Raw genomic sequence first — 14,666 nt, 5'->3', positions numbered from 1 at the left:
TTTTCAGGATTGTCCAGTCATACACATGGAACAAAAATGGTGAGTTGTCCACAGTTTTTTCCTTGGTTTGGAAACCTGGTGTTAGTAGTTCTATTTTATGTTTTTCAGCTGAGGAGGGTATGCTTTCATTATATGCTACATAGGAAGAGCCAATATGAAGCAATGTTGAATTTGTACGTTGGATATTCATCCTGAGTATAAGCACCATTATTTAAGAGAGTCTGTTTAAACAATGATTTACTGAACTTGCCACAACTAGTGTCGCAGGTGCTGGAAACGAACCAGAATCTGTTTGGAATTCTTGGTTTGTCTGCTGCCAGTAGAAACCAAACATAGCAGAAGCAAGAGGGTTTTTCCCCCTCCATTACACTTCTGTGTTTCTATCCCTGGGCCATGATAATACCATACAAACAACAATTAAAAGAGGATCTTGTGTTCCAATACAATTGCTAGACTTACTAGAAACCAGGTAATGAATCCTGATCTGTGACCATGTTCTGTAACCACAGTTAATGGAGTGATGAGCATTTGGATGTTAAAATCTTTTTTTTTTTCATTTGTTCATTGAGCCCAATATAGATTGTGTGTGAATGTGTATGTGCATGCGTCCATATGCACAGTTGCACACTTGGATATGTGCATTGTTTTAACACATTACAATCCTAAACTGAGTTGTAATTTTTTAAGTACACTAAAGTTAAAGAGCTTAGAAGGGAGTAACTCGGTTTGGGATCATACTGTTATCTTCAGATTGTCTTTCAGTGTGACATTAAAATCATGCCTTTCTTCCCACTTGAGCATTAGGTCCCCAGCTGCTCATTCAAAATCTGAGTCATTTGATGGCTCTCATTCTAAACAAATCTTCTGTTGGGAATTTGGTCTTTAGTACCTTACCCTGACTTTCCACAAAATGACAAAATGATAGAGAGCTGCATACGGTCTTAGAGAGTCCAAATGTCTGTGGTTATTGTTAATTAAGGTAACCAATAATTTTCATATTTCCTGATGATTAGGAGATCTCATGTCAATGTTGTTGTGGCTATCATTACAGTGTCTCCACTTGGCTCTTTGAAGAACATTAGCTGGTGACAGTAGTAAATTAAAACAAAATTCAGTTTGAGATGTGTTTTGTATATACATCTTGTTTTTATAATTAATATTATACGATTGCTTCCATGTTTAAAATAAGTTATTTTTCATTAATAATCCTACATTGAAGGGAAAGGTTCTGGTTTTGATATCTTATTATACAGTACAAAGATACTGCTGGTTCTGTTTTCTAAAGCTTAAAAAAAGTTAATGCTTAAAAAAAAACCTATGGAGCTCATTCTTACAAAAGATACTTGCCTTCCTGGGAGTCAGCATTCATACTGATTAAGGAAGAATTGTATTTCTGTGACACCTAGACAGCAATCTCATATTCTTCAGAATTGTAAACACTGAGGAAATGTCTCCACAGCTTGCTTAATGATTTTCTATAACAATTTTTTTTGTATAAAGCCTGTTTTTGTATAATGCCTGTTTCGATTGGAAACTGAAATATGAGTTTACACCAGCCATTTGAAAAGAATATTTAATGTACATTCCAGTAGTAGCATCCTGCCATTCTATTCCGCAAACTAGAAGAAGAAGAAGAGTTGGTTCTTATGTGCCTCTTTTCTCTATCCGAAGGAGTCTCAAAGTGGCTTTCACTCACCTTCCTTTTCCTCTCCCCACAACAGACACCCTGTGAGGTGAGAGAGCCCTGATATTACTGCTCAGTCAGAACAACTTTATCAGTGCTGTGGTGAACTCAGGGTCACCCAGCTGGCTGCATGTGGGGGAGCGCGGAATCAAACCCACCTAGCCAGATTGGAAGTTGGTGTTCCAAACCACTACACCAAGCTGGCTACAAATTCTTTTTTTTCACCCAAGGACCTTTCCTCCAGTGGAAATAAAACTCTACCTCAACCTGTTTCTCCAGTGGTTTTTCTTCCAGAGAAGGCTCTTTATGCTGAAAAAAAGCTTAAATCTACCACAGCCAAGTGACAGGATGCAACCCAATGTTTAAAAGCTTAATTATGTTTGCACTCTCTGTGTGAGTCCTGCATCCAGAAATGTTACTAATCCTGCCCAAATCACAGAGGTGATGAGGGGAACATTCTAAAATGGAATTTTGGATCATATGCAACTCAAATATTTCATTCTGAACTTTGGAGGGTGGATCACAAAATATGCCCAATGGGGCCAAAGATAGAAAATGGGGGGTGGGATTTGCTAATAAGTCTGGAGAAGCTCCAGGTTTGCAGAAAAATGCAAATTTTAAAAATACATTAGAAGGGTTGGAAGAACCTCAAATCATAGAAGCAATGGCTTTAGATTTTTCATGGCAGAGGAATTTCTGCTCATGGAACACAACTTTTTCACTCCCCTGCAGTTCTTCAAGGGAGATTTTCAAAAAGGCCCTACTGTAAAAGAATATGTCCCTGTAATGCTGGCTGTGTGTGCTTTTCTATTCTCCATTCTATGCCATCATTCATGGGCAGTTCATCAACTTACTTTTTTACATGGAACACATCCGCTAGCTTGGTCGGTGAAACAGAAGTCTTTACAGACGTCACATCCATGAGTCCCACTCCGCCGAACACACTAGATTCTAGAAGATGGCTGGAAGAGGCTGCCATGGTGGTGGCAGTGGCTGCGGAGGCCGGCCTAGCCGCATGGAACTGACTGCAGTTTCCCAGGGAGTGGTGGAGGTGGTGCGGGCTGGCCCAGCCCAGGCAATGCTGTCTGTGAGTCTTGGGGAGTGGCAGAGGTGGCATGCGCCAACACCACCCACAAGCCTCTGGGAGTGGTGGAGGCAGTGAGGGCCAGCCAATACCCCCAATGCCACCTTGTGTTAGTGTGTGATTGTCTGAGAGAGAGTGAGGGGGGACTCATGTCAGCTCAGTGCTATTCCAGCCCCCTTCTCCCCTATGTGGATGTGTTCCACATAAGGGGTGAGAATCCTTGTTGGGGAATTTATTTCCAAGCAACAAGGACTTGATGATGAGACTAAGATCATTTTCCTATTAGGAAACACAAACTCTCAAGTTATTGATTTGGTTGCCAGGTTTGTACAGCTAACTATGAGGTCCTGTAACTGTAGAAGAATTAATGCTTTATGATGTATTTTTCTTTTTTGTATGCCAGTAACGGTCTTCTGATTCTGAACTTTCTCAGCTTTCCCCCCCCCCACAGCATCCTGAAATGCTCCCCCCCCCCCAGGATCTCCCAGGGGATCCCAGGAACAAGCTTTCAGGGGGCATTTAAGGCTGAAAGACAGAGGTTGCCATAGGCTGAAAGGAAGAGAAAGAAAGGGGAAAAGCTGCATGCATTGCTAGGAGGAAACAAAAATGAAAGCATGGCAAGGAGAGGGGTTGGAAAATCAGATTCCTTCATTATTAGCCATCATAGGTCTTCCACTTCTACTTCATACTTTGTTTTTTTTTTAATTTAGAAATAACAGATAAGCTAGATTGCTCATGTGTATCACTCAGATTTTGCCCTTGAATCTTCCCTTATTCATAATTTTCAGACTCAGTCAGCACTTTCCTGTGCATATGTAGGTTCCCATATACTCAGTTGCATTTCCCCCCTAGTAAGCATGTACAGGGTTGCAGATCATAAAACTTTAGTTGACTGATAGCTGGGTCCTACATCAAGGAGATTTTTAAACAGGCTGGATAGCTATCTGATGGAGAGGCTGATTCTGTGAAGGATCAAGGGGGTGGCAGGTTACAGTGGATGAGTGATAGGGTTGTGAGTGTCCTGCATAGTGCAGAGGGTTGGACTAGATGACCCATGAGGTACCTTCTATGATTCTATGATTCTAAGCTAAAGTTAGTTTACTGCATGAGGCAGATGTTTAAAAATCACAGTGGAATTACCCAAATAATTTAAACCCTTTTTTTTTTTTTTGCCAAATACTGTAAACCACCTTTTTATCACCGGGGACCACTCAACGCTTGACAATTTTACTGAGGCCCGGTGTGGGGGGGGGGGGGGTAGTTTACTCCTAAGGAACATTTTATTTTCATGGAAATTTTAACTCATGACAATGACAAATTAATGGGAACCCTGAGCTTGTTTCTCTGCAACGAGATAGTCCCATCTGGGAGTGATGGGAGACAATGACACCCAAAGTGTGTTGTAAAGGGCCGGGGGGGATGAAGTAAAGGGCCAGGGGGGGGGGAGAAGGCATCCTTCGCGGCCCACCTTCAGTTAGTCAACGGACCACATGTGGTTCATGGACCACAGGTTGGGGATTGCTACTGTAAACCACAAGTGATCTTAGACTGGCCACACATACAACCAGCCTGATCCCATTTTTAGAAAGAAAAATGCCCATATTTTAGCGACTTCAAAAATATTTATTTCAGACAGTCCCCCCCCCCACTCCCCACCCGGCAAGAAAACCAGTGAACTTGTTGGAGGAAAACACAGCCATGCCTTATTTTGACAGAATGAAATTGCAGGCACATAGAATCGCAAACTAACTAAACATGGAACATGCTGTGTTCCTCTTTCACTGGCTTTACATCAATAATACTGAAATAGTAAACAGGATCACTGTATTTGACATAATCTTCAAGGAGACCATGTCTACAAGTTTGTTGATCATGTGCCATGGCAGCAAATATACTTTCTAGAGGCTTTAGAGATACATCAGGTATCAGTGGTGATATTATAACAATCTTCTGCTTTAGCTTAGCAAGCACAGAGGTCTGTTCTCTCTGATTCCCTTTGTGTTCCATTCCTTATTCTTCCATGCTCATATTTGACTCTTTGTTCTGCCCAAAGGCAAGCTAACTGAACTACAGAACATGTGCTGCTGTGGCTTGTCACTGCAGAAATCTGCACTAAACTCCACACACTCAGCCAGGAGGCTCAAGTGGATAACTTTGGCCCAGTCATTTGGTCTCATTCTAACTCATCTCAAGAAATGGGTGTGAGGATGGGGAGGGCAGACTCATGTTGCCGTGAACTTCTTGGTACAAGTGTAGAGATTTAAATTCAGATCTCTTCTAATACAATCCAGTACATTCATGGGGCTATGTTGCCTTTTGAGTAGGATCTTTTAAGTATATAAATGAAAGAGGCAATTCAGTATCTCATTGATAGTCATTAATGGCTAAAATTATTGGAAGGCTGACTTAATGACTGATGTTTGGAGGGAAGAAAAGCTAATAATAACAGAATAACAGCAAAATGGCTGGTGTTCTGTCATTTGCAGTTTTCCAGAGCCCTTTTCTCAGTGTAATGGGTCCTATTGACACTTTCTTGGATTCAGATAAAGGATACCTTTTCCTTTCCACCACCCAAATGCAATCAAATATCACCAATGTATGGCTGTAACATGAAAGTCCAAATCTCTTCAATATATATAACTAGATATTAAGCCCGCTGTGGGCAAAATACAGCGGGCCCTAGCATGATGGGTGGGTGGAGGGATGGGGCAAAGGAAGGAGGAAAAGGAGAGAGACAGAAAGACAGAAAGAAAGGGAGGAAGATAGAGACAGAAGAAGAGGGAGAGAAACAGGTAGCCAGAAAGAGGCAGATGGAAGAGAGGAAGGAAGGGACAAAGGGGAAAACATAGTGATTGCTGGGAGGATGGGAAGGAAAGGGCAAAGGGAATGCTGGGAGGAAGGAAAGGGCAAAGGGAATGCTGGGAGGAAGGGAGGAACAGAGGAAGGTAGGTGGCCTTGGGACCTTCTGCTGGGCCCAGGGGCAGGCTCGGCTGCTCCAGGGCCCAGCAGAAGGCTTGGGAAGGCGGCGGCAGGTTTTGAGGCCTACTGCCGGGCCGCGGAGCAGTCTCGGCTGCCCCAGGGCCTGGCAGAAGGCTCCGGACAGGGGCAGTGGGCTCCGCGGCCTACTGCCAGGCCTAGGAGCAGTCTCGGCTGCTCCAGGGCCTGGCAGAAGGCTCGGGACGGGGGCGGTGGGCTCCGCGGCCTTCTGCCAGGCTTAGGAGCAGGCTCGGCTGCTCCAGGGCCCGGCAGAAGGCTCGGGACGGGGGGCAGTGGGCTCCGCGGCCTACTGCCAGGCCTAAGAGCAGGCTCGGCTGCTCCAGGGCTTGGCAGAAGGCTCGGGACGGGGGCAGTGGGCTCCGCGGCCTACTGCCAGGCCTAGGAGCAGGCTCGGCTGCTCCAGGGCCTGGCAGAAGGCTCGGGACATTGGGAGTGGGCTTTGTGGCCTTCTGGCGGGCCCAAGGGCAGGCGAGCCTGCCCCAGGGCCCGGCAGAAGGCTCCTTGGGCGAGGGGAAGCCGGCCAGAGGACTTACCGCTGGGGAAGGCTTCTTCCTCTGAGCGGCAACTCCCCGGCCGGCCCAGGTGAGGCTGGGCCAACCAGCCAATGGGGAGCCGGGCTTTGTGCAGCTCCCTATTGGCTGCTTGGCCCTCGAGTGGCACTCGGAGGGCCCAATCAGGAGCTGCTTCGCGGCTCCTGATTGGGCCCTCCGAGTTTTTATCCCGGACATGGCCCACCCTAACTCCTCCCCACTTGCCCTTACTCCTTTATTCCTCCCGCTCCTCCGGAGCGGGGGGAGGGTTAAAGATAGGAGAACATAATAATGCAACTGGATTAAAACTGAAAGGACATTCAGTTACTGATATGAATGGATGCAAAAGGAAAGTCCAAGCCATTGGACACATATACCAGTAACATGGAACACAAGAAACATAAATTAAGTTAAGCCCCAAACTAGAAATGGGACATTTTAACATCACAATTCTAGGGTGAGTGAACTAAAGTAGAGTTTGTTAGGAGATTTTTGGACAGAAAATTACAAAGTATTTTACTCTGGAAATGACAAACAGAAGAAACAGAGTTACTCAAATAGTGAGGTGAGATTTAGCACAAGCAATCAGTATAGTATCAGTCAGACTTCATGGAAAGCCTATCAACATAACATGAATAAATGTATGTGTCAGCTACAGATAATGAAATGGAGGAAACAGAAAGCTTTTATGTTAAATGTTGAGGAAGAAATTGATCACACATCTAAATAAGATGTGCTGATAATCATAGGTGACTAGAAGACAACAGTGGGCAACAAAGTAAAATTAAATATTGTTAGAAGATTTGAATGTAATGAAGTAGCAGAGCAAAAGGAATTCTGTAAAGTCAAGAAGTTGTTCATTGCAAACATGTTTCAGGCAATCAAATAGATGTTTGTGTATATAGACATCATTGAATGGTCAGTAGATAAAACAAATAATTGCATAATTGGAAGCAAAAAATGGAGAATTTCTATTATCTCTGATAATAGAAGCCAGGAGCTGATTATCATACAGACCATGAATTGTTAATATAGAAAATTATAATACAGCTGAAGACAAACATGAAAACACTCATAGTGCCAAAATACAATATAAGAAACATTCCTGAAGAGTTTTAAGACTGTATAAAGAATGGATTTACAATACTTAGTTCAAAAGAATGTGAACTGGAAGAACTATGGGTTGCAATCAGTAATGTTATTAAGGAAGAATGCACGACGACAATTCCTGTAGCCAAAAGAAATGAAAAACCTTGCTGTATGACTGATGGAACACCTAAAATTGTTTTATGATAGATGAGAAGCAAAAGTAAAAGATGTTAGAAATGGAATCAGAAGTCTAAACCCAACATTCCACTGACTTGCATATAGAGACAAAGAGGATGATTACAGTACACTCAGGAAAGAAAAGGAAGACAACAACAACAAAAGGAAGAACAGGAAATCAAGGGGAAATTTAAAGTGCAGTTAAGCATACAAAGATCAACATGGAATTACATTAACTGAGCATGATAAAATTAACAAAACATAGGAAGTATACAGTAAATAACTATTACTGAGGAAATTAATTATGACGGATTCCTTTAAAGAAGACTCGAAATGCAGAGTGAATGAATTTTTTCTTCCAGATTATATGTTGCAAATGCAATCCTATGCATATTTACTTGAGAGTAAGTACCCAGAAATCTGTGGAACTTATTCATGCGTAAATGTTTATAGGCTTGTACTTTGTTGAATTTAGTAGACTCAAGAGTAGTATTTAAGATGTTCTCCAAATGCATGTTTGATGATCAATAGACTTGCATATACTGGGGATTAATTCCCCCCTACCAGCAGTTACACACTTAACAATAATACCATGGGAAGATGTATTTTAAGGTGGAGTTAAAATTTGTTATCTCTGCTGTTTTGACCTGAAAATTCTAGTTTCAATTTTACTACTTTATTTTGTGAGTTGAACCTGTAATCTCTTTTTAAAAAATTGTGTCATTTTCAATATTCTTCATGAAACATGACTTTTAATATTAATACATTAACATAAATATTACACACAAATTATAAATTTGCATGGCACATGTATGATAAATACTGCATAAATATATATTTAGATGCTACGAACAAATCTAGAAAGCCAATAGAAAAAACCCTTGGACTCCAAACTGTCTCCAAACCAATATAAATTTTTTAAAAAAGGAACATATGCTTATCTCTATTATACGGGTGTGGGTGTGTGCACACATCCATATGCATCTGTGCAAACAGACTTGTAAGGCAGCTCCTATCTAACGTGGGAGAAGCCGTGTGGCATGAAAAATAGAAGCAAAATAGGAGTCTCCCATGGATTATGACCCAGATTTCTAAAAATCTTTCCTGATTTTTTTTTGGGTAACCATTTCAGCAAGCTGATTTCTATACAGCCAATGGTAAAACCCTGCAAGTTGGGACAAGTGACCTTATGCCAAGTGTTACGCCGTTGCTCAAGAGGCAGAGACAAAACTGGCTCAACGCTCCTGATGATGGTTTCTTTATTGCTACAGAAGAGACCAGGTAAGAGGAAGGGGAAAGTCAGGAGCCTCCCCAAACCAAAACATTAGATTGCTAAGTAATGTTGGGAGGGAGGAGTTGAATTGCCTTCCTATACATATGCATATGATAAGTAGAATCCTAGTGTGTCTGACACCTGTCTTTGCTGAGCACTACCACAGTAGTTACAGGAACATTAAAACGAGTAGCAAGGCTGATGCAACAGAATTCTTTTTCCTAGTATTTCAGATGAATCTCATTTATTTCAAGCAGTCATCATGTGCTTGAAATAAAGGCTGTTTCCCATTAAAAAGCCAGTTTCCAACAATCAGTCATGTCTTATTATGACCAAGAAATCAGGACTGTAGTCAGAGTGGAATGGATCCTACTCCTGGTCTACCACTCCAATGAGCAAAGTTTAAAACCTTCCTCCATCCTAAGGAGCCCTCGCTCACCTAAGTGGTTCTTCCACTGGAGCCGGGACAAAAACACCTTGAGGAAGGTTGGATTGACTCCACTGAATCCATCACCCCACAGGAGCACTAATTTCCCCCATTTTTAAGGAATAGGGTTGTTGTTTTTTTTGAAGTTATATGATAAGTTTTTAATTCATTACATGAGAGTTCCCATTTAAAGCACAAGATATTGTTTTGGGGTAGGTTTTGATAGGAATATGTCTGGTTAAAAATGAACCCATGGTCGTGGGCGGTAGTATTCTAAACTCTACCTACCTGACCCACCCAGTTCTACAGAACTGCCCCTTCTCAAAAGAGTCCCCCTTTAATTTTCACATGTAGGCAAATAGTAGTCATTGACCCTGAGGGTCTCCTCCCCTCTACCCCACTTGGCTGGATACATCAGAAGGGGGAATAAAACAATGTATATATGGCTTTCAGAATATGTCCTACTCATATTGCTGATTCCTGATTATTTACTCCTTATTTATCAAGGGTTTTTAAACTTCTGCCAAAAGGAAGAGTCTCTCACCTTAATCTAAAAGTAGCTAACTTTTAAAGGGCAAATGCCGTTCTGTTTCAGCTTATTCTACCTGGACATTTTGTTGTTGGCCATTATTTATCTTTGTATGGAGAACCCCAAGTAGCATGTCTCTGCATACTGCCTTTGCCTGTTAATTAAAACATATTTCCATTCCTATTTACCGGCTGGAAAGGAGAGATATTCTTAGTTCCTTGATTGCTGTGGAAATCTGCCCAGTCTCAGTCAAGCCCTGGATGGTGTGCAAACGCAGCCCAGTCTTCAAAATGCAAGAATTCCAAGCTGATTTATTTTATTTTATTCATCTTTATGTGAAATTGCATACAAGTACTTTGTGCAGACACTTAACAGCACAGCTTGGAAGATATTGAAGAGGGAGAATAACATCCAGGTGCTTGCATAAGCAGGCTGGGATAAAATGGGCAGCTCCATTCATTATGAATGATGAGGGAAATATAAGAATTATGCAGAATGTCTTCTATAGCAAACATACAAAACAGGCAGATAGCACACATATGGATTCTGTATGTCTCTGGGCAGCAGTATTCACATATTTGTGAACTAGACACAGATACAGGAATGTTTAAAGACGTACGTACCTATGTAGGTGCTTTCCGGGGAAAAACACTCGTGTAATTGTGGTAGGATTTTTCCTAAATTCTCTTTACTTAGACAAACAACCTGTGCAATAAAATCCATGGAAAGCCAGCATAAGATATACATTCATATGGCTAGTAAAACACATTTTGGACAATTATAACTAAATTCTGGATGTTAGCAGCCCGACTTCATTCAGTTTTTTATCATATTCATATATAGCCATTTTTTATGTCATTGCTTTCATTATATGCGAAGAGTTTCTTTCTGGGAAATTCCATTTGTGCTCAAATTAGCAACATGTAGGATCTCTTAGGGAGCTGACAATGGCATCTGTAGTTATTCCTCTCCATATAGCTGCTGCGAGAAAATCATTGACATTGAATGGCAGTAATGACTTATATTAAAAGACCTGCGTGCCTCTTTATAATTCTGTATCAGCCTTTTTGACCACGGAGTAACTCCTGAAAAAATTTGCAGGCTTCAAGGTAACCCAAAAGTGATGTCAGCTGCCCATACTTCCCTGTCACAGCCCCGGAAATGATATGTCACCGGAAGTGACATCATCCAGACATTTCCACTGGATGTGACTAGGCCACTTGCATTAGGAGCCTTGCTTTGGATTTCCTTTGGATGCTGCGAGTTGACTGTAGCCTTTCCACATTTGGGCTTTCCTCTCCCCATTTCCCTGGCTGAGATTTGTGACATGCTTTCTGCACTTTGTCTGATGGAGGCTGCCTCCCTCCCATCGTGATTTGCTCCTCCCCCCCTATCAAAAATGTTTTTTTCTTGTAAAACGGTGTCTGTTTGCACCTTTGTTTTTGTTGTGCCCCTTAATTCCACCACTCTGCACCTTGATCACCTCCCCCCTTCCTCCCAAGTGGGGGGAGCTGACTGCTTTTTTATAACTTAGAAACCGCATTATAATGTGATCACCCTTTTTAAAATACAAAGGGCAGATTTTTTGGAATGGGGGAGGGAGGAGGAGGAAGAGATGGGGCAGGAGGGTGGCAATGAGGAAAGGGGAGTACCCAAATGACTCAAAAAGGCAGGTGCAGTGAAAAATTCGAATGCATGCATTTCTGCAGCCCAAACTATATCCCATTACACCGTGCTTGAAAATATGAAATTGGGTTTTCTAGGGATTCCTTTGCTACAGGGCAAATGAGGGGGTAATTCGGGTTTGTGCGTGAAGAAGTGGCCTTCAGTATGGAAACAGAGAAAAAAAACAACCTTTTAAACATGCAAATCCAAATGATATCGCTAGTGTGAAAACAGTCCCTCCCACCAACCCCCAAGTCCCCAAACTTCCCTTGTTTCAAAAAAAAATTATCCACCTCCCCCACAACCAGCATAACCCCTCTAGATCTCTGGCATAATCCTGGGGTTACATATAACCCCAGCTGAGAAACACTATTCTAGAGTATGTATGTATGTATGTATGTATGTATTTATTTATTTATTTATTTATTTATTTATTTATTTATTTATTTATTTATTTATTTATTTATTTATTTATTTATTTATAGTTTGGTTTCTAGCCCACCACTCCTGCTGGCTGGCTTGTGGAGGCTGACAATATTGAAAACCCACAATAAAACCCCATTATAACATAAAACCCTAAAACAGTACATATCGACAGCAGACTAAAACCCCCATCCTAACCCCACTTACAGCAGACATAGAATGCCTGGGGCGGGCGGGGAGAGGGGGTTACAGGGAATGCATCAATCTTGTTTGTTTAAGTGGGAGCCCCGACATAACAGCACATACCCAGCTGATACCTGAATTTTGCCTTATATGCACAGTGATGTATCACCAGAACATAAATGGGATTATTGTTTTCTGTGAGAGAATAAATTTATCACATTTATATACCACCCTCCCTGAAGGTTCAGGGCAGTATACATGGAACGGGAACAATAACAGTACAGAGAAGTCATAAATCATTAAACATGGAACAGTGGAACAGTAGTGTAACAATGGAACAGTAATGGAAGACAATAATTCATCACTGGAACTTTTTGGTGGCCCGTGAGTGTTTAGTAGAGGCATTAGCTTCAGTGTTATAGGAGGAGAGGTTTGGGGGCCCAGTGGAAGAAAATGGAGCTAAAGGACCTCAACCAAAGCCTGATAGAGGAGCTCCCTTTTGAAACTCCACCGCACTGATAGCTGATGAAGTTGGAAGAAGGAGAGTTAAGTGCCATCCTAAACAGAGTTACACCCTTTTAAGCCCATTGGCTTCAATGCACTTGGATATAACAGCTTAGGATGGCACTGTTAGTCACTGCTGGGTTGATGCCATTGTTAGTCATAAATAGATACTTATTTAAATGGTATATGCCCTCTGTTTTATATACTTTAGGCCAAGGGTAGTAAACCTGTGGCTCTCCAGATGTTCATGGACTACAATTTGCTGGCAGGGGTTCATGGGAATTGTAGTCGATGAACATCTGGAGGACCACAGGTTGACTACCCCTGTTTTAGGCAACTAAAAAATAAACAAAGAGCCTATAGGCCAGAGAAAGTTTTGACTTTTTTTCTTTGAACAGCTGAACTCCCAGTCCATTTCATGATCTACTTTTTTCAAAAGCAACTTACCAAATTGAATAGAATGTCATGAAATCACATACTTCTTTGGGCCATATCCTATGTTTATCCCAATAAACATACGATTGTATAACATATTTATGCTGTAATTTAATATGTTTTCAGTGAGGCCTAGGGTTAATTTATATATATCTATATGTCTTATTGTTAAGATCCGCTGCAGTTTTCTTAAAGGTCAAAGAGAGCCAGTGTGATGTAGTGGTCATAGTGGCAGTCTAGTATATGGGAGACCCAAAATGAAATACTTTTCCAGGGAAGCTTGCTGAATGATTCAAACCAATCACACAGTCTTAGCCTAACCTACTTCACAGGGTTGTTGTGATATTAAAACAGAACATTGTAACCTGCTTTAGGACTCTATGGGAGATATAAGTGGGGTATGAATAAATAAATAAACAAAAGCATGCCACTGTGCAGGGAAAGGGGATTTAACTCTTTCTCTAGCCATTGTCTCACTTCTCTACTTTCCATTTGGTTCATAGGAAAAATAGGTACCTGTATTTATTTGATAATAGTTCCCCAAGCCTAAGCAAAGTGTGCAATAACTTTGTTAATAATCATACAGAATTTATAGAGCTTATTCAGAAGACAACAAATATGATAGCAGTTAACTCATTATTTAAGGTATGTTATGATTATTTTCTCCAGATTGCAGGTGGAGGGTTGAAACTGACAGACACTGGCATGTCTAACAGTTAATGACTAAGATGAACAATGAATCATGGATTTCCCAATTCATAATTCTCCCTTTAACCAATATGCTGCATTAGTTTTGGCCAGTGGTCTTCAGACCATGGGTCAGGAGCTTTAGATGTTTTGCGGAGCTCCTACTGCTGGGTCAGAAATCCCTATAGAGCTACCAGTTTTGTTTTTGTTTGTTTGCTTTGAAAGAACCAAATGCTTAAAAAAGAAGGGCATTATTCCTCCTACCTCTCTTTGCATAGATTCTGAAAAGTATAGCAGGCTAGTGAGATGGGGTCATTCACAGACAGGATTTGTCTATGGCTCTGACCTTTAGTTTGTTCCTTACTTTGGTACACTGCCTCATGCTTGGCTTGTACTTCTTGTTGCCAGCTATTTGGTCTTCTGCCCATGGTCCTGGCCTTCGCACCATTGAGATCATAACTCAAAATTTCCCTCTTCCTCTCACACATGACTCTGATGTCACAAGGCTTCCCATTATATACTCAGTCAGACACACTAATGGAAAGGCTGAAGACCACTGTACTGTACTTCTAGGAAAAACTACAAAGTGATACTTAGAGCTTCAGGGCAGGCTGTATCTTAAGCTGCAGAACCTTTGAAAGTGCTGTTGTGAAAAACAGATGGTGGCAATAGGTGTGTAGCCATGTTGGATTGAAGCAGCAGAACAAAGCTTGAATCCAGTGGTATCTTTAAGACTTACAAAGCTTAACTATGGATATAAGCCTTTGTATATGCACACACCTTCCATTCCTATAATTATATATTAACTTTGATCGGTACATGCCCTATGAATTCTGATGAAAACAAAGTGACTTGATTTTCCAAAGCATAGTTAAGATTTGTCTATAAGGTAGCCTGAACCCCAGAAAGACAGTTTGGCACAATTTCCTTCAATGACTCTTCACAAACCCATATTCTTAAAAGTAAATTACATTTGTCA

At 41.4% G+C, this 14,666-nt stretch overlaps 1 protein-coding gene across 5 annotated transcripts in view; it reads left to right on the top strand.

The window, feature by feature from the left end:
* Positions 1-14,666, top strand: part of MTA3 (metastasis associated 1 family member 3) — a 201,811-nt gene that overhangs the window by 151,575 nt on the left and 35,570 nt on the right. For 3 of the 5 annotated variants that reach the window (XM_077337772.1, XM_077337807.1, XM_077337780.1), the window contains 2 exons: positions 8-39; positions 8,694-8,842. In XM_077337772.1, coding sequence (XP_077193887.1) covers positions 8-39; positions 8,694-8,842 — 181 coding nt within the window. The remainder of the gene's footprint in view (positions 1-7; positions 40-8,693; positions 8,843-14,666) is intronic. The other 2 variants (XM_077337798.1, XM_077337790.1) reach the window with 1 other exon arrangement.

The sequence above is a fragment of the Paroedura picta genome, chromosome 1 (assembly GCF_049243985.1).
Source record: "Paroedura picta isolate Pp20150507F chromosome 1, Ppicta_v3.0, whole genome shotgun sequence".
NCBI classification, from domain to species: domain Eukaryota; kingdom Metazoa; phylum Chordata; class Lepidosauria; order Squamata; family Gekkonidae; genus Paroedura; species Paroedura picta.
The sequence above is the reverse complement of the archived record's forward strand: the minus strand, read 5'-3'. Positions and strand labels throughout refer to the sequence as shown.